This window comes from Hyla sarda, chromosome 1 (genome assembly GCF_029499605.1).
Source record: "Hyla sarda isolate aHylSar1 chromosome 1, aHylSar1.hap1, whole genome shotgun sequence".
Lineage (NCBI taxonomy): Eukaryota > Metazoa > Chordata > Amphibia > Anura > Hylidae > Hyla > Hyla sarda.
The window spans coordinates 609,675,556-609,701,526 of NC_079189.1; the positions used below are offsets into that span (position 1 = coordinate 609,675,556).

Below are 25,971 nucleotides of genomic sequence, written 5' to 3' on the forward strand. Positions count from 1 at the left end.
TGACATCTTATCCCCTATCCTTTGGAAAGGGGATAAGATGTCTAGGGGCGGAGAACCCCTTTAAGGTGAAAAAGGGCTCAGTCCTTAACGGGGTACTCCAGCACTAAGACATCTTATCCCCTATGCAAAGCATAAGGGATAAGATGCCTGATCGCGAGGGTCCCACTGCTGGGGATCCCGGTGATCTTGCACGCAGCACCCTGTTAGAATCAGTCCCCGGAGCATGTTCGCTCTGGGTCTGATTACTGGCGATCACGGGGACGGAGCGTTGTGATGTCACGGCTCCACCCCCATGTGACATCACGCTCTGCCCCCTCAATGCAAGTCTATGGGAGGGGGCGTGCCAGCCGGGGCCAACAATTGTCTATAAATGTTCCCCAACACCTATAGGACTTTTTATAATGTGTAAAGTTCTTCCATCAGAATAATGTCCTAGAAGCCAGAAGATAGAAGTGATTTTGTGTCTCTAATCTGGTCATGTCCTGGAATTCTTCATCACTGGAATAAGTCCCTTCTCTCTGAGGTGTTTGGGTCTCCAGTAGCAGCTCCCCATGGATTATGCCTGTTGGGGCTTCACCATGAGGAGCAGTGAATATCACAACCATATATCACACTCTTTTCCTACCATGTAAACTATAGTGATGACATCGCTGGATCGGTGACTACGTTCTAAAAGAAAACTTTTATTAACAATTGGGGACAAGTTTGGAGATGCAGTATATGATATATGTATAAATGTCAGATATCCTATGTACATGGTTAATATATAGATGTCTTATCTGCATCATTTATTGCTCTCAATTGTCTTCTCTCCAGTGTGAATTCTTAGATGTTTGATAAGATTTGATTTCCCAGTAAAACATTTCCCACATTCAGAACATGAAAATGGCTTCTCTCCTGTGTGAATTCTTTGATGTTTAACAAGATCTGTTTTCTGAGTAAAACACTTCCCACATTCTGAACATGAAAATGGCTTTTCTCCTGTGTGAATTCTGTAATGCATAACAAGATGTGATTTCCGAGTAAAACATTTCCCACATTCTGAACATGAAAATGGCTTTTCTCCTGTATGAATTCTTTGATGATTAACAAAACCTGATTTCTCGTTATAAAATTTCCGACCTTCTGAACATGAAAATGGCTTCTCTCCTGTGTGAATTCTTTGATGTTTAACAAGATCTGTTTTCTGAGTAAAACACTTCCCACATTCTGAACATGAAAATGGCTTTTCTCCTGTGTGAATTCTTTGATGCATAACAAGATGTGATTTCCGAGTGAAACATTTCTCACATTCTGAACATGAAAATGGCTTTTCTCCTGTGTGAATTCTTTGATGATTAAGAAAACCTGATTTGTCAGTAAAAAATTTCCCACATTCTGAACATGAAAATGGCTTTTCTCCTGTGTGAATTCTTTGATGCGTAACAAGATGTGATTGCCGAGTAAAACATTTCCCACATTCTGAACATGAAAATGGCTTCTCACCTGTGTGAATTCTTTGATGATTAACAAAACTTGATCTGTGAGTAAAACATTTCCCACATTCTGAACATGAAAATGGCTTTTCTCCTGTGTGAATCCTTTGATGTTTATGAAGATTTGAATTATGTCTAATACATTTTCCACATTCTGAGCATGAAAATGGCTTCTCTCCTGTGTGAGTTCTTTGATGGCTAACAATACTTAATTTTCGAGAAAAACATTTCCCACATTCTGAACATGAAAATGGCTTCTCCTTATTTTGCTTAACAGACTGAGATGAATCTTTAGGTCGGACTTGTATAACAGGATGAGATGAGAGATTTTGGCTGTGAAGGGCTGAGGGTGTATCTGGGATAATGGAATGTTCTTCATATGTATCTTGTGTGATATCATCATCTGCTTTATAATCTGAAGATATAAGATTCCCCTCTGATCTGGTACAGTCATCTGTGAAGAAATAAAATAGATTATATTTTTAAGCAATAATCTTAACCCCTTAAGGACATTTAAATTTTTGCTTTTAAGAGACATATGGGGAGATTTATCAAAACCTGAGTAGAGGAAGAGTGGTGCAGTTGCCCATGGCAACCAGATTGTGAAAGAGAAAAATGAAAGAAGCAATGTTATTGGTTGTTATGGACAACTGCACCACTCTTCCTCCATAACTCTTATTTTTTCATCTATAGACTAATGTGAGGACTTGTCCTTTGTGAACCAATTGTACTTTGTAATGACACCTTTCTTCTGAAGGTTATAAATTACGCTGCAGATCCGTTACGTGTGACCCTACCCTAAATGTCATAAGTCACATGGTCACAAGGGGGCGTGGCTATGCTGCAGTGGGTGGGTGGATAGCAGGGTGGACGGGATTTACTGAAGTAATGCTATCCACCCACCCACTGCAGCATAACCACGCCCCCTGGAGACCATGTGACTCATGACATATTGTCTCTGGCCACATGGAATGCTGGGAAAGGTCAGAGACAACAGTTACATAAAAAGACTTGTACTACAGCACTTCCGGGTGGGGTCCTGTCCATGAAAACCGGACAAAGTGACGCAGGGAGGAAATAGAAGCAAATAACACAGGATTATAACTAGACGTCATGGGATCAAAGGCCGAAGAAAAGAAATCCTGGAATATCCCTTTAAAAAAAAGCGCTATGGGATTTATTTTATACTTATATAATGCAGCATAGGCTATTATTAGAGAACATTGAAGATGTTATTGTGTACGCCTTGTGCTTACCTGTTTTAGCTGATGTGGCAGGCATGGGTTCTCAGCCGTACCTTATTCCTATTTTAGAACAGAATTTGTTTCTGATACATTTCCCATGAATCCTCTGGCTTTGCAGAGAGGGGGCGGGGTCTTATAACTGCACCTGATCGTCTAATTAGGTTGTTGGTGCTGGAGTTAAGCCAGGTGAACTGATTAGACTCATATGTGTTGAGCTCAGTTCACATTATGTGCAGTTTTGATGCATTTTTTTTTCCAAAGAATGTTTTTAAAGAAATATTACCATAAGGAGAAAGTGGTTTGACCTATAATCACAATTGAGGTGTTTTTAGTCTTTAGGATATGTTGTCATTTCATTTGCATTTTTTACACTTTTTTTTTCTGCCTTTAGACCATGATTTTATAAATTTTCTAAAATCGCTACAAAAGATACATAGCAAAAAGCAAAGAAGTAAATAGAATTTTTTTTGCTAAGATTTAAAAAATAAATAAAAAAATAGTAAAAACTGATAAAATGCAAAATGATATGTGAACACAACTTTAGGGAGGTGTATAACAACTATATACCCTGATCCCACAGACATAGCAGCAGCAGACAGGAGCAGGGAGGGGAGGTGTGTAACTTCTATATATTCTGATCCTATAGTTACAGCAGCAGCAGTATACAGATAGAGCTGGTAGGGAGAGGGTGTATAACTCCTATATATCCTGATCCCATAGAAATAGCAGCAGCAGTATACAGATAGAGCTGGGAGGGGAGGGTTCAGGGAGGTAGCAGGAGAGATCTGCTATGTGATGATGTCATCCTGTAGTTCACAGGAATTTAGCTGATCTAGGGCTGACCACTGTCTCAGACACATTAAGCAATGTCATTTTCTGTGGGTCAGGCTGGTGATTACATGACTCAGTTACAGTAATGAAACACATGGATGCAGCTGTGCTGGAATGAAACAAATTGTGCTGTAGGGCCAGTAATGGTGAGTGTGCACTATATGGGAAACAAAACAAAACCTAGAGTGCTACGCATCTCCACCCTTCTGGACATCTTCACCCCAAGCACAGTGCCCCCTCCCCATTGAGGTGCAGCAAGTCCCTATGGTAGAGCCTGTATCAGAGAAGTCGGCCCAGTTCTCCATGAACCCAAACCCCTCCTTCCTACACAGCTTCTGAGCCACTTGTTTACCTCCCTAATCTCCCGCTGCCTCTCTGGTGAGGCTCGTGGTACAGATAATATTTCAGAGAATATTACCTTGGAGGTCCTCTCCTTCAGCTTGCGGCCTAAATCCCTGAAATCATTTTTAGGAACACTCCACCTACCTCTTACTTTGTCATTGGTGCCAATGTGTACCATGACTGCTGGGGCTTCTCCAGCCTCACCCAGTAACCTGTCAACCCAATTCGCGATGTGCCGAACTCGAGCGCCAGGAAGACAACACACTGTTCGGTGATCCCGGTCTTTGTGACAGATCGCCCTGTCTGTCCCCCTAATAATAGAGTCCCCCACTACCAGTACCTGTCTGGCCTGCCCTGCACTCCTCCCTCCATCCTTACTGGAGCAGACACCCCCCTGGTGGTCAGAGGCAGTATCTTGCTGCAGCATCGCTTACTCAGAACTAACATCCCCTCATCTGCCAACCGGGCAAACTTGTTGGGGTGTAAGATCAGGACTAGCCTCCCTGACAATTCTCCCTCTACCCCGTTTTCTAACTATAACCCAGCTAGCTGCCTGACTGTCCTGCACCTCCGTCCCACTATCCTCCCCACCTCTACCCCACAGAGTGCCCGCTCAGTACCCAGCAGACTCCTCTCCATGTTGTCAATACATCTCAGTCTTGCCAGATGCTCCTCAGGATCCAGGATCTGGGCTTCCAAATGAACAACCCGCACAACAATATGGAACCCTCCGACTGCTGTTCAAGGATTGTATACACTGACCAAGATGTACACTGGATAGCACTGTCAAACATGGAGTCAGTGCGGGGGCACAGAAGGGGTAAAAAATCAGTGTGGGGGTACAGGGGGGGTATCATATCAGTGTGGGGGCAGAGGAGGGGTATCATATCAGGGTGGGGTACAGGAGGGGTATAATATCAGTGTGGGGGCACAGGAGGGGTATCATATCAGTGTGGGGGCAGAGGAGGGGTATCATAGTGTGGGGTACAGGAGGGGTATCATATCAGTATGGGGGCACAGGAGGGGTATCATATCAGTGTGGGGGCACAGGAGGGGTATCATATCAGTGTGGGGGCACAGGAGGGGTATCATATCAGTGTGGGGGCACAGGAGGGGTATCATATCAGTGTGGGGGCAGAGGAGGGGTATCATATCAGTGTGGGGTACAGGAGGGGTATAATATCAGTATGGGGGCACAGGAGGGGTATCATATCAGTGTGGGGGCACAGGAGGGGTATCATATCAGTGTGGAGCACAGAATAAAAACGCCTTTATTTCTATAACGCCCACATATTCTGCAGCGCTGTACACAGTTTGTTATCACTCAGGTTGCTCCCTGTCCCCATTGGGGATCACAATATAAATTCCTAATTCACCTATCAGTATGTCTTTGGAGTATGGGAGGAAATCCACGTAAACAAGAGGAGAACATACAAACTCCTTGTAGATGTTGGTCTTGGTAGCATACTAGCTGTACACTAGGGCTCTGCAGACCATATAAGTGATTACAGATACATCCAGTGACTCTTTTCTATCTGGCCCAGACAGCCATGAAGACTTTTCCTGGTCAAAACTTGTCTCTTCAGAATCTGCTGACAAAAATGTTGTGTTCCTTTATCCAGCACAATCCCCACCACTTTACATATCTGTATTGCCCCACACAGTAATAGTTCCCACTTTGAGCACCAATATAGTAGTTAGGTCCCTTCTGTGCCCCCATACTGCCCCCAGTATTACGCCTCAATACTGCCACATATAGTACTTAGGCCCCCTCGGTGCCCCATAAAGTAGTTGGCCCCCATATAGTAGTAGCCCAATGAAAAAAACAAAATACCTTTCTCTAATAATTTTTCCGCAGCTATCGGTGCTCTGCTCCCCGCGGCTCCAACTCTCTGAGCTCCCTATACAGACAGCGCCATACAGAGATGCTGCCCACACCGGAATTCATGGCTGCAGAGACAGGACGGAGCCACCAGTGTAACACATACACAATCGATAGCCACGCTTGTTGGGGGATCAGGGACATGTGTCCCCTGCAGACCAGGTCACAGTCACACCCCCTTTCCACTGCGATCCTTACGTCCTGCACATAGGTATATTTCATGTCTATATTCCAGCTGTATTCTGCATCCATATTATAAATGTGTTATCTCCCATAACTGAGTCACAGGTTTGGCTGAATGGAGGAACATACAGCAGAAAAGAGACAGGACACAGAGCTTAAAGAATTCCACAAAACATTGTTGCTGCCGATGACTAAGTAGAATCTGTTACCTGCATTTAGTGATTACTACTCACCTGGATGGTTACCTGTAGGAATGTCCTCCTTATACTGCTCATCACCGCTCACATCTGTCTCCTCTTTTTCTTCCTTTATGTCTTCAGCGTTAATATAGATTGGATCTTTCCTTGTAGGAATGTCCTCCATATACTGCTCATCACAGCTCACATCTTTCTCTTCTTCCTTTATGTCTGTAGCATTAATATAGATTGGATCTTTCCCTGTAGGAATGTCCTCCTTATCCTGCTCATCACTACTCACATCTGTCTCTTCTTCTTCCTTTATGTCTTTAGCATTAATATAGATTGGATCTTTTCCTGTAGGAATGTCCTTATACTGCTCATCACTGCTCACATATGTCTCTTCTTCCTTTATGCCTGTAGAATTAATATTGATCAGATTTTTCCCTGTAGGAATGTTCGCCTTATACTGCTCATCAAGGCTCCAATCTGTCTTTGGAACATTAATATTATTCATATCTTCTCCCTGAATGATAAGATGTAGAAGAAATATTGTAAAAGTCATCAGACAGTAAAAGTCATGATGAATGTATTATATGAGCAGAAAAGATCATTAAATTATCACACAGGACAAAAATAACAAAAAGAGTTATCTGAGGCCCATTAATACCTCATGTTCCCTCATGCCTCTTGTGTAAGCTAGTCCTGATGAGGAAGAAGGGGCTGCACCGCAACAATCCTTCAGGTTAGGGTTAGAAGACTATGGCACAGTGCATTTTTCCCAGTTCCTAACTCCCATGTCAGGGAAATTCCCCCCCCCCCCCCACTTAGAGACCAGTGACATCCCCCCCCCCCCCCCCACACCAACTATCTAAGCAAATTCAGAGAGGTGGTTTGACCAATGATCCAGTCATGATTCTGCTGAGAGCCAAGATGGGTGATAAAGTTCTGCCCTATTGTGTCATTCAGCCCTTAGGAAGAAGGTGGTTGAGTTAGCGCTCTTGTGCAAACCATTAATGAAGGGAAATCCTTCTCCTGGAAGTGGGGGAACAAGGTAGAAAGGCCCCCAAGGATGTTGTTTCAGGAGCATTCATCTCCTTGAGGAGACTGCTTTAAATGCAGAAAATCAGGGCATTTTCAGCGGGGTTGCCCCACAAATTCACTGGAGGTGGATGTGGAGGTGCTGGCTACCGAACTTGAGGAGACCAAATGATCAGGTCTTACAAGGGAAGAAAAAACACACCTACAAACAGATTATATGTAGGGGCCCAGATTGACCCCAAACTTGCAAGTGGAAGGAATTCATGCTTCAGCTTTGCTAGATACAGGATCCCAAGTCACCATTATTTATAAAGATTTCTATAATCGTCATTTGAAACACATTTCCAAAAAGCCTGCAGGAGAGCTTCAGTTATGGGGAATGGGATCTCAAGCTCAACCTGAGGAGGGATAAGAGCGACTATAACCATTCCCCAGCTAAACCCCATCCTACCTGACAGAAGTGGGAGATGTATTGTTACCTCTGCTGATGGAGGTCAGCCCTGCGCTAGAAAAAGAGTGCCATCGACTAGCCCTAGAAACAAAACAAGGGTCATGCCACTATTCAGGGAAAGAACCTGTATTTATGAAGCCTGGTAAGACCAACACTCTACGAACCATAGCCTCCATGCACCATGAAATGTTAGGAGGAACCGGACAAGACCTTATTGAGTATCTATAAAGATAATGTGCAGCTCACGGTGTTGGGAGTGCGAGGTTAACTGAATGTTCTCACCCTATGAGAACAAGATAATACTAGATAAAATAAAATGGGAATTCAGTCCTAAGCAAAACCCCTATAAAAATATAGTATCTGGGTGGATGTCTGTTTACCCACAGAAAAGACAATTTAATAGATATATGTTTATTCCACAATATAGGATATATTAAATTTATAAAAACCAGAGCATTTCTCGCAGGGCGCTACCGTAGGGCCCTGCGGGAAACGCTCATTTTTTTAAAATAAATTTAATATATCCTATATTGTGGAATACCTGAGGACTGTAATACCTGAGGTAAAAGATTGGCGCAAAAATTGGTGTAAGAGTTTTCCTGTGATGATACAGAATCTAACACATGTGGAAGTCTGGATTGATCGTCTTTAGAAGATTGGTGTCATTCACTGGCTAGACCAAGTTTTGTCTATCATGTCTGTGAGGGCAGAACAGAAGGATCATGTTAAAGCACTGGTAGTTTTTGACTTGGAAAATTCTCCTCTACCACAGCAGTGGAAAGGCGGCCTTCATTCTCAACTAGCTACAGGAGAGGAAGTTTTCTACAGAGAAGAAATGGATATGGGGTATTCCAAAAGTGCCCCTAATACAATAAGACTTTCTGCCCCTGCCCCTTTCAGAGAAAGATCAAGAAGAATATGTCCTCGAGATGTGGAAGATGTCCGGGACTTATCCAAACAGATGGAAGGAGCTGAGATCATCAAAGAATCTAGAAGACCCTATGTCTCACCCATCATGGTAGTGAGGAAAAAGAATGGTGCGGTCCGGCTATGTGTGGACTACAAGAGGACTGTGCTAGATCAGTACACACTGCCACAGATAGAGGATCTGCTGAACACCCTCTCAGGCAGCCAGTAGTGTGCTTGACCTGAGGTCTGGGTATTATCAGGTACTCATGAAGAAAGAGGATAAGGAGAAGACATCAGTCCCGTGGGATTCTACCAGTTTACCAAAATGCCCAAAGGAGGCACAGGAGCTCCTGCTACATTTAGGCTGATGGAGAAAACTGTGGGAGAAATGAACCACATTGCATTTGGGAACTGAAGGTGTTGGATCGGCTTCAAGCAATCAAAGCTATTAAAATACAAATGTCGACTTCTGTTATATATGTAGGGTAAGTTGTCTCTGCAGAAGCAATCGCCACGGACCCCGCTAAGATTGAAGCAGTGTTAGACTGCCCGAGACTACCTCTGAGATACAGGGTGCTAAAGCGCCACATCCTAAAGATCTCATAGGAAAGTAATGGACTTCAGGATGTGAAGAGGCCTTCTTAGCAATGAAGAGACAGAAGCTACTGATTGGCATATGCAGACTCTGAAAAACCCTAGGGGACATTCTGCACCAACGTTATCCAGAAGGATTAAGACGGTGGCTTACATAAGAAGAAATCTTACGGTTGCCAAGAAGAATTATGCAGTCCACAATTTAGAATTTCGGACACTCAAGTGGGCCATTGTGGAAAAGCTGCATGGCTATTTCTATGGAGCAATGTTTGAAGTAAGGACTGATAATAATCCACTTACCTACATTCAGACTACAGCCAAGCTGGATGCCACAGGACATAGGTGCTTGGCTGCTTGTCAAATTACAGTTTCAGCCTGATATACAAGCTGGATTCCAAGAATGTCAGTGCGGATGCCCTGTCCCCCAGACCTGGACTCCCTCCTTACCAAGACAAAGAGAAGTGGGAAGAAATTCCTGGATCGGGGTGGGAACATTTTGTCAAATGTATGTAGTGACTCAGGACGAAGAGGATACAATTAATCAGTCACTTCTCAGAAGAAGTGCCAGAGGTATTCACACTCTAGTCATGCTTCAACAGTGGTCTAGCTTAAAGGGGTATTCCAGGAAAAAACTTATTTTTTACATCAACTGGCTCCAGAAAGTTAAACAGATTTGTAAATTACTTCTATTAAAAAATCTTAATCCTTTCAAAAATTATCAGCTGCTGAAGTTGAGTTGTTGTTTTCTGTCTGGCAACAGTGCTCTCTGCTGACATTTCTGCTTGTCTTGGGAACTGCACAGAGTAGAAGAGGTTTGCTATGGGGATTTGCTTCTAAACTGGGTGGTTCCCGAGACACATGTCATCAGAGAGCACTTAACAGAAAAGAACAACTCAACTTCAGCAGCTCATAAGAACTGAAAGGATTAAGATTTTTTAATAGAAGTAATTTACAAATCTGTTCAATTTTCTGGAGCCAGTTGATATATAAAAAAAAAAGTTTTTTCCTGGATAACCCCTTTGACCCCGGAAGACAAGAGGAAGGCCCAGTCACAGTACTGGTATAAAGGGGCAGTTCTCGAGGAGTAGAGAGGAGATGGCTGCACACTAGGTCTGCTCCCGCTCCTGAGGCCGCAAACTATCTTGAATCTGCTGATGACCATGCACTATTAGATAGGGAGAACCTCCCGATGCCGTCTAAAGCCTTCCTCTACTGCCCGGCAGTCTTCCGCCCCATCTCGGAACATTGTGCTCTTCCTGAGGATGCCTCCACACCTGGCCGCCCGCCCGCCATTACAGGTCCTGCACAAGGCATGCAGTCCCACTTCCAGCCAAGCTGCCAACTTGCCTGCGCTCCAGCCGACAGCAGCGGAGGACACGCAAGACACATTGCAGCTGCTGCCTCCGACCTCAGCCGCTCAGCCTCCTCTCCGTGTGCTGGACCGGACGCCTCCTCCCTGCTCTGCAGCTGTGCTCCCGGAGCTTCCTGCTGTTGACGCTGCTCCTGCCAGAGCGTGCGACTGTGCTCCTGCCAGCCCAGACTCTCTGATGAGAGACTCTCTTGGCCAGCCTGCCCGGGACTCCAGCCCTTTGGGTGCCTCTCTGCAGTCATCCTCACAGGAGATTCTGATCATCTCCCCCATCTTAAGCAAGGGGCCGCCATCTTGCGCCTCACTGGTCCGGGGGTCATACTCCTCCTCCCGCTTGCAGGTGCCCTCAGCCGGTCCTCGTGCCTCTGGACCATTCTTACCTGAGCCTTCTGCTAGGGGGCCTGTACTACCTGCCTCAGTGGGGCACTGGACTGAGCTCTCTGACTCCCCCTCTAACTGCACCCTGAGCTCCTCGCCATCAGCACCATTTTGCCTGCCTCACCTAAACCTCAAAGAAATATGTCTGCACACAAGCTGAATGTATGGGCCCTGCGCTTCTCCTTCCAAGGGAGCCTGTCTGTTTCCCCTGGGCTGATGGCTGAAAAAACGTCATGAGATACCCTTTTGGAGGCTGATTTGGCTGCCTGCAACCTCTTCTGCCCCTCCGGATTAGAGTCAGCTTCTTTCCCAGATTCCTACTAAAGAGGATTTCCGTTCACTTTTTGCTGAAGTCAAAGATACCTGCCGGACGGAAGTTTCGTCCCTACGCCCCTTTCGTTGAGGGTATGGAGGATGCCCACGATTCCACCAGGGCCTATATTGCTAAGCTCCAGTCTACAATTGCCTCTCAAACAGAATTTCTCAGTGATCTACATACTTATTGTGAGGACTTGGACAATCTTAGGAGGCATAACATCCGAGTGTGGGGACTTCCGGAGGATACTTGTGAGGAGGATCTCTGTGTGACCCTGGAAGCTATTTTCAACCTTATTCTGGGTGAGCCCTCCTCCCACAAAATCAAGCTGGACAAACCTCATAGAGCCATCTGCCCTAAATCTGCTACAGGCACTCCCAGGGATGTTATTTGTTGTGTGCACGACTTCCAACTTAAGCTATCATTAAGCTATCATGGCTAAAGCTCGTTCTCTGCGGAACTTTGATCTTGATGGGGCTCCTATCCAGTTGTTTCAAGACCTATCCTGGTTTACGTTGAGGAAAAGGCGGATGTTTCAACCCCTTCTGGCAGTCCTGTGCTCCCACCAAGTGCCTTACAGGTGGAATTTCCCATTTGCTCTCCATGCCCACAAAGATGGATGCTCTCCTGTGCTCTGCTCCTTCTCTGATCTCCCAGCCATCTGCTCAGCCTTGGACTTGCCTGTTCCTCAGATGGTAGACTGGGACCTGCCACCCCCTCCCCCTCATCTCCCTCCTGTTTGGCAGCCTGTCCGCTCCCGCTGTTCTGGACAGAACAGGAAGTCTACCCCCCACGATTCTAGGGGCTCGCTTTAACTCCTCCAACCCCCCTCCCCCTAAAGCAGCGTTTATTACAGCGTGAGTTAGTTGCACTGTGGGCCGATATTATTTTCCTTCAGGAGACACACTTTGACTGTTCTGGATCCTTTCAGTTCCTCAATCATCTTAATCCACAATATCTCTGCTATCTCTGATTGGAAAGCTGCTGGGGTTGCTATTCTTGTTTCTAGATCTTGTCCGCTCCAGGTTCCCTCTCCCTTCCTTGATCCCCAGGGGGGTTTTGTGGTGGTGGAGGGTGTCCTAGGGTGTGTATCGCTCCTGCTCTGTAATATTTATGCTCCTGACACTTCTCCGATTTAGTTATTTGCTAAGCTTATTTTCTCTCCTTCTCTGGACCGCCACTCCCTTACTGCTGCCCCTCCTGCTCAATTGCGCTTAGCCTCAATTTTTCGACAGGTCATTCAGGCCTCTTCATTGTACAATCTCTGGCCGATTAACCACCCGACGGATTGTTCTTTTAGCTTTTATTCCCATCCTCATAAATTGCATACACGTATAGACTATTTTTACGGTAATCTTCCAATATGATCACATGCCTCTCGAGCCAATCTTATGGTCTGATCACGGCCCTGTTCGCATTTTTTTCTCCTCTACTCCCTCTTTCCTTCGGAGTTGTCAATGGTGTCTTATTGACTCTTTACTTCAGTCCTTACCCTCCCGGGAGTCGATCCAGACATGCCTGACTGAATATTTTGCCAATAATGAGTTGTCAGTTACCTCTCAGGCTGTTCTCTGGGAAGCTCACAAGTCGGTTGTACCGAGGCATTTTATTGCTCTGGGTGTGCGACTTAAGCGTGATGCTCTGGCTTGTTCCCGGAAACTTAAGGCACAAATTACCAGACTGGAAACACTTTTACTGTCCACTCCCTTTCTCTCGGTGCTGAGGCGCTTGGCATCTGCTTGGGCTCAACTGGGTGACCTTGCTCTCTGTTATGTTGAGCGACGACTGTTGTATGCTAAGCAACATTTTTATGTGAAAGGTAATAAGGCTTATACCATGTTAGCTAGGTGCCTAAGTGATCGAGCAGTCGCCCAGTCCCCCTCAGCCTTGAAAGACTCTTCTGGTGTTCTCCATTATTACCCAGCCAAAATTTCCCACCCTCTAGTTGACTATTACTCTGGTTTTTATTCTCTTCCTTCTCAGCTTCATCTGACCCGGTGGAGCGCGCAGCTGCCCTTGATTCTTATCTCTCTCGATGTGCCTTGCCGACTTTGTCAGGGGCGGATTGTGAGGTTGTTAATGCTCCCATTACTAGTGAGTAGCTCCTGGAGGTCCTCAAGTCTCTTCCTGCTGGTCGCTCCCCCGACCCAGACACATTCACATATTTGTATTATAAGACTTACTCTTCAATTCTTATACCTAAACTTGTTCCTCTCTTCAATTCTTTCATGGGGGGTGAGGAGATCCCGCAGTCCTTTATGCATTCTTTGATCACTCTGATACCGAAACCCGGTAAGGATCCTCACAATTGCTTCAGTTATAGACCCATTTCTCTTCTCAACTCTGATCTGAAACTATTTTCTAAGGTTTTAGCTGTCCGTCTTTGCTCCTTTCTCCCCTCCCTTATCCATAAGGATCATGTTGGGTTTATACCTTGGTGTCAGGGAGGTGATAATACTAGAAGAGTGGTGGGTCTTGTTGATTTGATCAATCGGAGGTCTGAACAGGCATTGATTCCCAGCTTAGATGCAGAAAAGGCCTTTGATAGGCTGGGATGGCCATTTATTTTTTGCTACTATCCAGAAATGTGGTATCTGTGGTAATTTCAGTAGTAATTGCAGTGCGGGTCTCTTACTCCTCTCCTACTGCTTCTCTTAAACTTCCTCATTCCCCCTCTCCTACTTTCCCTTTGTTTAATGGTACTCGTCAGGGTTGTCCGTTATCCCCGCTGATCTTCGCATTGTGTATTGAACCTCTTGCTGCCATGATCCGGGGGGGGATCCGGATATTACGGGCATCTCCCTTCATGATAGGGAATTTAAGATTTGCCTATATTATGACAATATTTTGCTTACCCTCTCTTGTCCTTTGCTTTCTCTTCCTAATCTCTATAGGGTTCTTCATGCTTATGGTGTAGTTTCGGGTTATAACGTTAATCTCTCAAAAATTGAAGCACTTCCTCTGAATCTTCCTTTACCCCTGTCTACTCTCTTGCATGCTAGCTATTCTTTTAAATGGTCATCTTCTGCCATTAAGTACCTGGGGTTTACATAACCTTTCGCTATTCCTCTCTCTATTCCACAAATTTCCTTCCTATTTTCCGTGAATTCAGGGCTCTCATGGAGAAATGGCAGTCACAACATATCTAATTCTTTGGCTGTATTACGGAAGTTAAAATGAGGATTCTTCCTAAATTCCTGTATTTTTCGAGACGTTGCCGGTCCATGTACTGTTATCTGCCCTTCACTCTTTTCAGTCGCCCATTTTTCGAGCTCCCTGATGTGACGAAATACTATTGGGCTGCTAACTTGCGACATCTTGCAGCGTGGTCTATGTACCATGCGTAAAGTCGCTGGATGGAGCTGGAGAAGCTGTGGTTATTCATCTGATATCTACTCTTTCTTCTTCATCCTCCTGGTGATCCTCCTTCACGCTGCTATAATGGGATGCTGGGAGACTGATTTAAAAAATACTATTACTCTACTTCAGTGGCATGTCATTTGGAAGTGAGCATCCAAGGCCTCTATTTGCACTGCTTACAAGGAAACCCAGTATATATATATATATATATATATGCTTATATATATGCTTATGGGGTGGTATCATACCCCGGAATTGCTGAACAGGCTGAACCCCACTATCCCCAGTGCTGGCACTGTGGGGTTGGACAGGGATGGGTATTTCACATTTTCTGGTCCTGCCCACTCATAGTTGACTACTGGAGAATGGTACATTTGCTGACCGATGTCTTGGGTGTTTCTGTTTCCTTGGATCCCCTTATCTTTTACACTTATCCCATTGTGCTCCAAGAAGCCCTTTAAACTTTTCATGCATTTTGCTCTGGCAGCTAAGACCCTTATTGCTAAGTGCAGGAAGAGGACTCTTCCTCCCTCTGAGGCTGATTTATTGGCTCATATACGCGAGATCCTTTCTCTGGAATCTCTCACCGCCTCTTTCAACAACTCTGTCCCTTTGTTCCTCTATGTACAGGACTCATGGATCTTGTGTGCATGGATTATCTCTGCATTGAAAACGATAACACGGGGATCTAAAATGTTCCAGCTTTTCCCACTAAAGAGCAAAAGGCTGTGACTGTAGTCAAGATCCTTTGGCAGAAGTATTTCATAAACTACGGTCTACCCAATCACACTCTGACCAAGAAAGACTTTGAGAGCAAGTGGATTAAGGGACTGTTGGACATTCTGCATGTGCATGAGTCCAGAACACCTTATCACCCAGCCTGAGCGGTTTAATAGGCCCCTCCTAGACATGCTGGTTGAGAAGTGATCTTGGAGTAAACATGTTGAAGCCATGGTTCACACATATACCTGTACAAGACATGAATCAACAGTATTCTCATGCTATTTCCTAATGTTAAAGTGGTATTCCAGGAATTTTTCTTATTTGACTATGCTACAGGGGCTGTAAAGTTAGTGTAGTTCATAATATAGTGTCTGTACCTGTGTGTGACGGTTTTCTCACAATTCTTCTGTGATTTTCACCCCACTATTTATTTTTAACAGCATACAAAATGACTGTTGTCTCAGATTTTTCCCAGCTTGCAATGCGGCTGAGACCTGACTCACTAGTCAGCTGATGACAGGGAGCCTGTCTGCTTCAATGGGTGGAGGGAACAATCTGCAACTAATGCAACAGCTGTAGGCACCCTGATTGAAAACCACAGATCTTTTGTTTCAATGAGTGGTGTGGCTGATGTGTGGGAGGGAGGAAAATGGCATTGTGGGATTTGTAGTAAAAAAAAATATAAGTCAAACAGGAAATACAAGTTCACAAAAAGCTAGCCACAGTGTTATGGTAATCTCACAACATAGCCATTTAGCCCCAAGACAAGCGTAGATCCTTCCTAAGCATGTCCATTACTGTCTGCCAGGTATGTACTAAAAGCGCATGATCGGGAGAGTAGGTGTCCCAGAAATCCCAAGGAAGGAAGATTTAGTGAGCCCCGGGGGGAAGACTGGGTTGCCCAAGACCGGAGTCAAAGGGCCATCTGGGGCGAAAAGCTGTGTTCTAGGCAGGTATCGGTGGATGACCAAAACCAGTTCCCTGGATACCCATCGTAGGCTATCTGTCGTGCCGACACAGTCCCTTTCGGCAACCAGGGCACCAAAGTGATCTCCAGATCCGTACCCGTGGTCTCAATGGCCACCCACCTTTTTGAGGAGCGACCGTGGAAAAAATCCATAAACCGAGTCAAAGAAGCCGCTATATAGTAGGCCCTGCAGTCAGGGACCGCCAAGCCACCCGCTTGCTTCCGTCGGATCAAAATTTTTTGGAAATTCTCGACGGTCACCCCGCCCAGATAAAGGAACGGAGAGCTTGATTCCGTCTCTTGAAGAAGGAGAGGGGGATCGCAAGGGGCACTGCTTGCAAAAGATAGAGTAAGCGAGGAAGGGTGTTCATCCTACCTAGCCAGGGAGGCCAGCAGGGGTAGAAAATTAAGTGTATAGCCCTCCGGGAGGTCCGCAGGGACTTGTACACCCAAGTATGTAAGGGACCCAGAAGCCCAGCGGAATGGGTGGTCACTCTGCAACGCCCTCAACTCAGTCGCAGGCAGTGTGATATTGACCTTGTGCTTGCTGAAGAATGAGTAAGTGTGTAAGACGCATGTGATTGCAGGCAGGGACCTTTGAGGGGAGGAGACAAAGAGGAGGTCATCCGCAAAAGTCGAACAGAGGTGTCCACTCTCCCCCACTTGGAGGCCCGAAATCGACGGGTCGCTCCTCAGGGCACAAGTTCCATGCACAAGACATATAGGAGAGGGGAGAGCGGACTCCCCTGCCGTGTACCATTACAGATCGGGAAGGGTGAGAGAGAGAGATCCATTAATCCTGACTTGCGCTTGAGGGTCACTATAGAGGGCCCGGATGTGGCCCAACATAGAGGGGCCCAGACCTATCTGAACTAAGGAGGCCTCCATGAACCTCCAATCCACCTGATCAAATGCCTTTTCAGCATCCAGAGAGAGAAGCATTAACGGCTGATTGCGGGCTACGGCCCGGTGTACAACCGAATAAGCACGGATCGTATTATCTCTGGCTTCACGAGAGCACAAAGCCAGATTGATCTGGGTGGATCAGAGGCCCAAGGACCGCCGCCAATCGGTTAGCGATTACTTTTGAGAACAATTTAGTGTCTACATTGAGGAGTGAGATGGGGCGGTAGCTGGAGCACTGATTTGGGTCTCGGCCCTCCTTAGGTATGACCACAATGTGTGCCCTAAGAAAGGAGGAGGGGAACCCCTCCAAGTAGGTGATGCTGTTAAAAGTTTTACATAGGAGAGGGGTTAACTCAGATTTGAAAGCTTTAAAAAAATTTCTCGTGTACCCGTCCGGACCCGGGCTTTTACCGGACGGCAAATCGGCAATCCCACCCTCAATTTCCTCCGAAGTGAACGGAGCCTCCAAGTCAAGAATGGTGTCCACCGGGAGGGTTGGAAGAGCCGTGTCCCTGATATAATCTAGCAAAGAGAGCGAAGGGTGCGGATGAGAGTCAGTACTAGAGGGTGGAGGTAGATTATAGAGGTCAGCATAGTAGCGCTGAAAAGCCTATAAAATGTCTCGTGTTAGGAAGCTCCGGCTACCCCCAGGTCCAGCGATGGATGGGATATACAGTGATGCCTGCTTGTCCCTAAGTGCCCTGGCTAGAGACCTCCCTGGTTTATTTCCCCATATGTCCATCATATGTCCATCAAGTTCAACCAGGGAATTGAAGGGTAGGGGTGTGGTGAGATATTGGGGGAAGGGATGGGATTTTATATTTCTGCATAAGCATTAATGTTATTTTGTTCCAGGAATGTATTTAACCCTGTTTTAAATGTATTAATCGTTTCTGCTGTGACTAGTTCCTGAGGTAGACCGTTCCATAAATTCACAGTTCTTATGGTAAAGAAGGCGTGTCGCCCCTTGAGACTAAACCCTTTCTTCTACAAACAGAGGGCGTGCTCCCTTGTCCTTTGAGGGGGCTTAACCTGGAACAGTTTTTCTCCATATGTTTTGTATGGGCCATTAATATACTTATATACATTTATCATATCCCCCCCTTAAACGTCTCTTCTCAAGACTAAACAATTGTAACTCCTTTAATCGCTCCTCATAGCTAAGATGTTCCATGCCCCATATTAGTTTAGTCGCGCGTCTCTGCACCCTTTCCAGCTCCGCAGTGTCCCTTTTATGGACAGGTGCCCAAAACTGAACAGCATATTCCAGGTGAGGCTGTACCAATGCTTTATAAAGGGGGAGTATTATGTCCCTGTCCCTTGAGTCCATGCCTCTTTTGATACATGACAATATCCTGCCGGCTTTGGAAGCAGCAGCCTGACATTGCATGCTATTCTGTAGTCTGTGATCTACAAGTACACCCAGATCCTTCTCTACCAGTGACTCTGACAGTTTAATCCCCCCTAAGACATACGATGCATGCAGGTTATTAGTACCCAGATGCATAACTTTATATTTATCCACATTGAACCTCATTTGCCAAGTGGATGCCCAGACACTTAGTCTATCCAAGTCATCTTGTAACTTATGCACATCCTCTATAGACTGTACCGTGCTACAAAGCTTGGTGTCATCTGCAAAGATAGAAACAGAGCTGTTAATACCATCCTCTATATCATTGATAAATAAATTAAACAGCAGCGGGCCCAGTACTGAACCTTGGGGTACACCAGTAATAACCGGGGACCAATCAGAGTACGAATCATTGACCACCACTCTCTGGGTACGATCCATGAGCCAGTGTTCAATCCAGTTACAAACCAAAGTTTCCAAGCCCAAAGACCTTAACTTACCTGTCAGACGTCTATGAGGGACAGTATCAAATGCTTTGGCAAAATCCAGAAACACTATATCCACAGCCATTCCTCTGTCAAGGCTTCTACTCACCTCTTCATAAAAGCAAATTAGATTGGTTTGACAACTTCTATCCTTAGTAAACCCATGCTGGCTATCACTTATAATACAACTAGCTGAGTACCTGGCGTTGCCCGGTTTTTCCTTCCTAATCCTTGTTGGGGAGGAAAATAAACAAAGGAGGAAGCTTTTGACTTCATATCCCATCCTCATATATTGTTGTCATATCTTGACCTCCTATCCCGACCTCCTATCTCGGTCCTCCTATCCCGACCTCCTATGTCGACCTACTATCCTGACCCGTAATATTTGTACCAGTTATTGAAATATCTCCAGCCGTACAGAAGTTATGTGGGAACATACATTTCCCATTGATTTGCATGGGACTTTAAACAAAAACCCCGACCCTCACAAATGGGGGGTAGTTAAGGGTTAAATTAACTATCCTATATTTTAAGTGGACATATAAGTAACATGTGACCAAGTATTATCGAAATATCTCCAGCCGTTTGGAAGTTATGCAGTAACATATATTTCCCATTGACTTGTATGGGACTTTAAACATAAACCCCGCCCCTGGCAAATCGGGGTGGGTAAGGGTTAAATCACCTATCCTATGTTTGTTGTTGACATATAAGTAACATGTGGCCAAGTTTCATGTTAATATCTTTAGCCGTTTGGACGTGATTGTGGAACATACACACATACATACATATATACATACATACACATATATACACACATACATACACACACACACACGTTGAGTTTTATATATATATATATATATATATATATATATATATATATATATTATCTCCTATGTATTCCTGTATGTAATCCCTTATAAGTCCTTCAAACAATTTACCCACAATGCACGTTAGACTTACCGGTCTATAATTGCCTGGGGAAGACCTAGAGCCCTTCTTGAAGATTGGTACCACATTAGCCTTGCGCCAGTCCCTTGGCACAATACCAGACACCAGAGAATCTCTAAATATCATGAACAGGGGTACAGATATTACTGAACTTACCTCTCTAAGAACTCTTGGGTGCAATCCATCCGGCCCTGGAGATTTGCTTACATTTACTTTACTTAACTTACCTTGTAGCATCTCTACATTAAGCCAGTTCAGTACATTACATGATGTGTTACCAGCACTGACCTGTACATGATGTGTTACCAGCACTGACCTGTACATGATGTGTTACCAACACTGACCTGTACATGATGTGTTACCAGCACTGAACTGTCCAATGTCAGCTCCTTCTTCCTTAGTATATACAGAACTAAAGAACCCATTCAGTAGCTTCGCCTTCTCTTGATCGCCCGTGACAACCTCCCCATTATCATTATTAAGGGGTCCTACATGCTCTGTCCTTGTTTTTTTTGTATTTATATATCTAAAAAAATATTTAGGATTAGTTTTGCTTTCTTTGGCCACCTGTCTCTCATTTTGAATTTTTGCTCTTTTTATTACATTTTTACAGATTTTATTAAGCTCTTAGTACTGTTTAAATGTTATCGCTGACCCATCAAATCTGAATTTTTTTAAAGCTATTTTTTTGTTGTTTATTGCTCTTTTAACATCATTTATCAGCCATGTAGGATTTAGTTTTAATCGTTTATATTTGTTCCCCTTTGGTATATATTTAGCTGTATAGTTATTTAGAGTTGATTTAAAGATGTTAAAGATGAAACAGAAATAATTCAAGGTCAATACCATGTCAAGGAGGCCCATCAAAAATGCTATTTTTCTATAGTCCAGCGATGAATCACTGGAGAGTAGCTCATGTATACAGGACATGCCTTCATCCAGTGGAATAGTTGTGTAAAAACTTAAGACATCCAAAGTATACAAACAGTCCACATCAGTACTCTGGATATTACTAAGATGTCTTAAAAAATCTGAAGTGTCAGATAGACATCTCAAAAGTTTGTTAATCATAGGTTGGAGGTAATCATCCACAAGGACTGCGAGAGGCTGCAACAGGGACCCCAACCAGGACACGATTGGGCACCCTGGTGGCCTCTCGCAGTCCTTGTGGATTTAGGGAGCAGATACAGAACTGGTGTTCTTGGATACTCAACAATAAGTGCTTTACTTAATTTACTGGAGTTAATGTCATCCTCTAGATGAGACATGATATAATTATCTACCATACGTTTATACTGCAATGTAGGCTCTTCTTTTAATACTTTGGATAAATTACTATGAGAAAACTGCTGTCAAGCCTCATCAATATGGTCGACCCTGTTCATAACGACAGTGGCAAGGAGAGGGGGGTCACTGTTGTTATGAACAGGGTCGACCATATAGATGTGGCTTGACGGCAGTTTTCTCATAGTAATTTATCCAAAGTATTAAAAGAAGAGCCTACATTGCAGTATAAACGTATGGTAGATAATTATATCATGTCTCATCTAGAGGATGACATTATCTCCAGTAAATTAAGTAATGCACTTATTGTTGAGTATCCAAGACGTCATTACCATTACTGTATAATGTCCCAGCAGTGTCACCTCTCCAGTCATCACCAGACCCCTCCATTACTGTATAATGTCCCAGCAGTGTCACCTCTCCAGTCATCACCAGACCCCTCCATTACTGTATAATGTCCCAGCAGTGTCACCTCTCCAGTCATCACCAGACCCCTCCATTACTGTATAATGTCCCAGCAGTGTCACCTCTCCAGTCATCACCAGACCCCTCCATTACTGTATAATGTCCCAGCAGTGTCACCTCTCCAGTCATCACCAGACCCCTCCATTACTGTATAATGTCCCAGCAGTGTCACCTCTCCAGTCATCACCAGACCCCTCCATTACTGTATAATGTCCCAGCAGTGTCACCTCTCCAGTCATCACCAGACCCCTCCATTACTGTATAATGTCCCAGCAGTGTCACCTCTCCAGTCATCACCAGACCCCTCCATTACTGTATAATGTCCCAGCAGTGTCACCTCTCCAGTCATCACCAGACCCCTCCATTACTGTATAATGTCCCAGCATTCCCAGCAGTGTCACCTCTCCAGTCATCACCAGACCCCTCCATTACTGTATAATGTCCCAGCAGTGTCACCTCTCCAGTCATCACCAGACCCCTCCATTACTGTATAATGTCCCAGCAGTGTCACCTCTCCAGTCATCACCAGACCCCTCCATTACTGTATAATGTCCCAGCAGTGTCACCTCTCCAGTCATCACCAGACCCCTCCATTACTGTATAATGTCCCAGCAGTGTCACCTCTCCAGTCATCACCAGACCCCTCCATTACTGTATAATGTCCCAGCAGTGTCACCTCTCCAGTCATCACCAGACCCCTCCATTACTGTATAATGTCCCAGCAGTGTCACCTCTCCAGTCATCACCAGACCCCTCCATTACTGTATAATGTCCCAGCATTCCCAGCAGTGTCACCTCTCCAGTCATCACCAGACCCCTCCATTACTGTATAATGTCCCAGCAGTGTCACCTCTCCAGTCATCACCAGACCCCTCCATTACTGTATAATGTCCCAGCATTCCCAGCAGTGTCACCTCTCCAGTCATCACCAGACCCCTCCATTACTGTATAATGTCCCAGCATTCCCAGCAGTGTCACCTCTCCAGTCATCACCAGACCCCTCCATTACTGTATAATGTCCCAGCAGGGTCACCTCTCCAGTCATCACCAGACCCCTCCATTACTGTATAATGTCCCAGCATTCCCAGCAGTGTCACCTCTCCAGTCATCACCAGACCCCTCCATTACTGTATAATGTCCCAGCAGTGTCACCTCTCCAGTCATCACCAGACCCCTCCATTACTGTATAATGTCCCAGCAGTGTCACCTCTCCAGTCATCACCAGACCCCTCCATTACTGTATAATGTCCCAGCAGTGTCACCTCTCCAGTCATCACCAGACCCCTCCATTACTGTATAATGTCCCAGCAGTGTCACCTCTCCAGTCATCACCAGACCCCTCCATTACTGTATAATGTCCCAGCAGTGTCACCTCTCCAGTCATCACCAGACCCCTCCATTACTGTATAATGTCCCAGCAGTGTCACCTCTCCAGTCATCACCAGACCCCTCCATTACTGTATAATGTCCCAGCAGTGTCACCTCTCCAGTCATCACCAGACCCCTCCATTACTGTATAATGTCCCAGCAGTGTCACCTCTCCAGTCATCACCAGACCCCTCCATTACTGTATAATGTCCCAGCAGTGTCACCTCTCCAGTCATCACCAGACCCCTCCATTACTGTATAATGTCCCAGCATTCCCAGCAGTGTCACCTCTCCAGTCATCACCAGACCCCTCCATTACTGTATAATGTCCCAGCAGTGTCACCTCTCCAGTCATCACCAGACCCCTCCATTACTGTATAATGTCCCAGCAGTGTCACCTCTCCAGTCATCACCAGACCCCTCCATTACTGTATAATGTCCCAGCAGTGTCACCTCTCCAGTCATCACCAGACCCCTCCATTACTGTATAATGTCCCAGCAGTGTCACCTCTCCAGTCATCACCAGACCCCTCCATTACTGTATAATGTCCCAGCAGTGTCACCTCTCCAGTCATCACCAGACCCCTCCATTACTGTATAATGTCCCAGCAGTGTCACCTCTCCAGTCATCACCAGACCCCTCCATTACTGTATAATGTCCCAGCATTCCCAGCAGTGTCACCTCTCCAGTCATCACCAGACCCCTCCATTACTGTATAATGTCCCAGCAGTGTCACCTCTCCAGTCATCACCAGACCCCTCCATTACTGTATAATGTCCCAGCATTCCCAGCAGTGTCACCTCTCCAGTCATCACCAGACCCCTCCATTACTGTATAATGTCCCAGCATTCCCAGCAGTGTCACCTCTCCAGTCATCACCAGACCCCTCCATTACTGTATAATGTCCCAGCAGGGTCACCTCTCCAGTCATCACCAGACCCCTCCATTACTGTATAATGTCCCAGCATTCCCAGCAGTGTCACCTCTCCAGTCATCACCAGACCCCTCCATTACTGTATAATGTCCCAGCAGGGTCACCTCTCCAGTCATCACCAGACCCCTCCATTACTGTATAATGTCCCAGCATTCCCAGCAGTGTCACCTCTCCAGTCATCACCAGACCCCTCCATTACTGTATAATGTCCCAGCAGTGTCACCTCTCCAGTCATCACCAGACCCCTCCATTACTGTATAATGTCCCAGCATTCCCAGCAGTGTCACCTCTCCAGTCATCACCAGACCCCTCCATTACTGTATAATGTCCCAGCAGGGTCACCTCTCCAGTCATCACCAGACCCCTCCATTACTGTATAATGTCCCAGCAGTGTCACCTCTCCAGTCATCACCAGACCCCTCCATTACTGTATAATGTCCCAGCACTGATCATCGCCGATTCTATGGCTCTTTGTATATATAAACTTACACATAGAAATAGACAGCAACATACCTGTACAGGAGCCGTGTGCTTGCAGGACCTGCGATGATGTCCCCGTCATGTGATCAGTCACATGGAGGAGGAGGAGTCACATGATCAGGGGCTGCTGCTCTAGGCTCATCTGCTCAGTGTATGCAGGACTCTGCTGTGCTGGTTGTGATCGCTGCTGGATGAGCTGAAGTTATGTGTATGCAGCAGAGCTGTGTGTGTGTGATGTGCGTGGTGCAGAGCTGTGTATGTGTGTGTTATATATGTCTGCAGCAGAGCTGTGTGTAATGTGCATGTAGCTGAGCTGTATGTGTACACAGTAGAGCTGTATATGTGTAATGTGCATGTAGCTGAGCTGTATGTGTACACAGTAGAGCTGTATATGTGTAATGTACATGTAGCTGAGCTGTATGTGTACACAGTAGAGCTGTATATGTGTAATGTACATGTAGCTGAGCTGTATGTGTACACAGTAGAGCTGTATATATGTAATGTACATGTAGCTGAGCTGTATGTGTACACAGTAGAGGTGTATATGTGTAATGTGCATGTAGCTGAGCTGTATGTGTACACAGTAGAGCTGTATATGTGTAATGTGCATGTAGCTGAGCTGTATGTGTACACAGTAGAGCTGTATGTGTGTAATGTGCATGTAGCTGAGCTGTATATGTGTAATGTACATGTAGCTGAGCTGTATGTGTACACAGTAGAGCTGTATATGTGTAATGTGCATGTAGCTGAGCTGTATGTGTACACAGTAGAGCTGTATATGTGTAATGTACATGTAGCTGAGCTGTATGTGTACACAGTAGAGCTGTATATGTGTAATGTACATGTAGCTGAGCTGTATGTGTACACAGTAGAGCTGTATATATGTAATGTACATGTAGCTGAGCTGTATGTGTACACAGTAGAGGTGTATATGTGTAATGTGCATGTAGCTGAGCTGTATGTGTACACAGTAGAGCTGTATATGTGTAATGTACATGTAGCTGAGCTGTATGTGTACACAGTAGAGCTGTATATATGTAATGTACATGTAGCTGAGCTGTATGTGTACACAGTAGAGGTGTATATGTGTAATGTGCATGTAGCTGAGCTGTATGTGTACACAGTAGAGCTGTATATGTGTAATGTACATGTAGCTGAGCTGTATGTGTACACAGTAGAGCTGTATATGTGTAATGTACATGTAGCTGAGCTGTATGTGTACACAGTAGAGCTGTATATGTGTAATGTACATGTAGCTGAGCTGTATGTGTACACAGTAGAGCTGTATATGTGTAATGTACATGTAGCTGAGCTGTATGTGTACACAGTAGAGCTGTATATGTGTAATGTGCATGTAGCTGAGCTGTATGTGTACACAGTAGAGCTGTATATGTATAATGTGCATGTAGCTGAGCTGTATGTGTACACAGTAGAGCTGTATATGTGTAGTGTACATGTAGCTGAGCTGTATGTGTACACAGTAGAGCTGTATATGTGTA

General features: G+C 45.2%; 1 protein-coding gene across 1 annotated transcript; it reads right to left on the reverse strand.

Moving 5' to 3' along the window:
• LOC130297980 (gastrula zinc finger protein XlCGF26.1-like) lies at positions 1-24,533 on the reverse strand. Its single transcript, XM_056550858.1, has 3 exons — positions 24,506-24,533; positions 6,191-6,659; positions 1-1,929 (listed from the first exon to the last, which is right to left on the reverse strand). Exons 2-3 carry the CDS (start codon positions 6,648-6,650, stop codon positions 785-787), a joined length of 1,605 nt encoding a protein of 534 aa, XP_056406833.1. The 5' UTR covers positions 6,651-6,659; positions 24,506-24,533; the 3' UTR covers positions 1-784.
• Between the last annotated feature and the right edge of the window lie 1,438 nt (positions 24,534-25,971).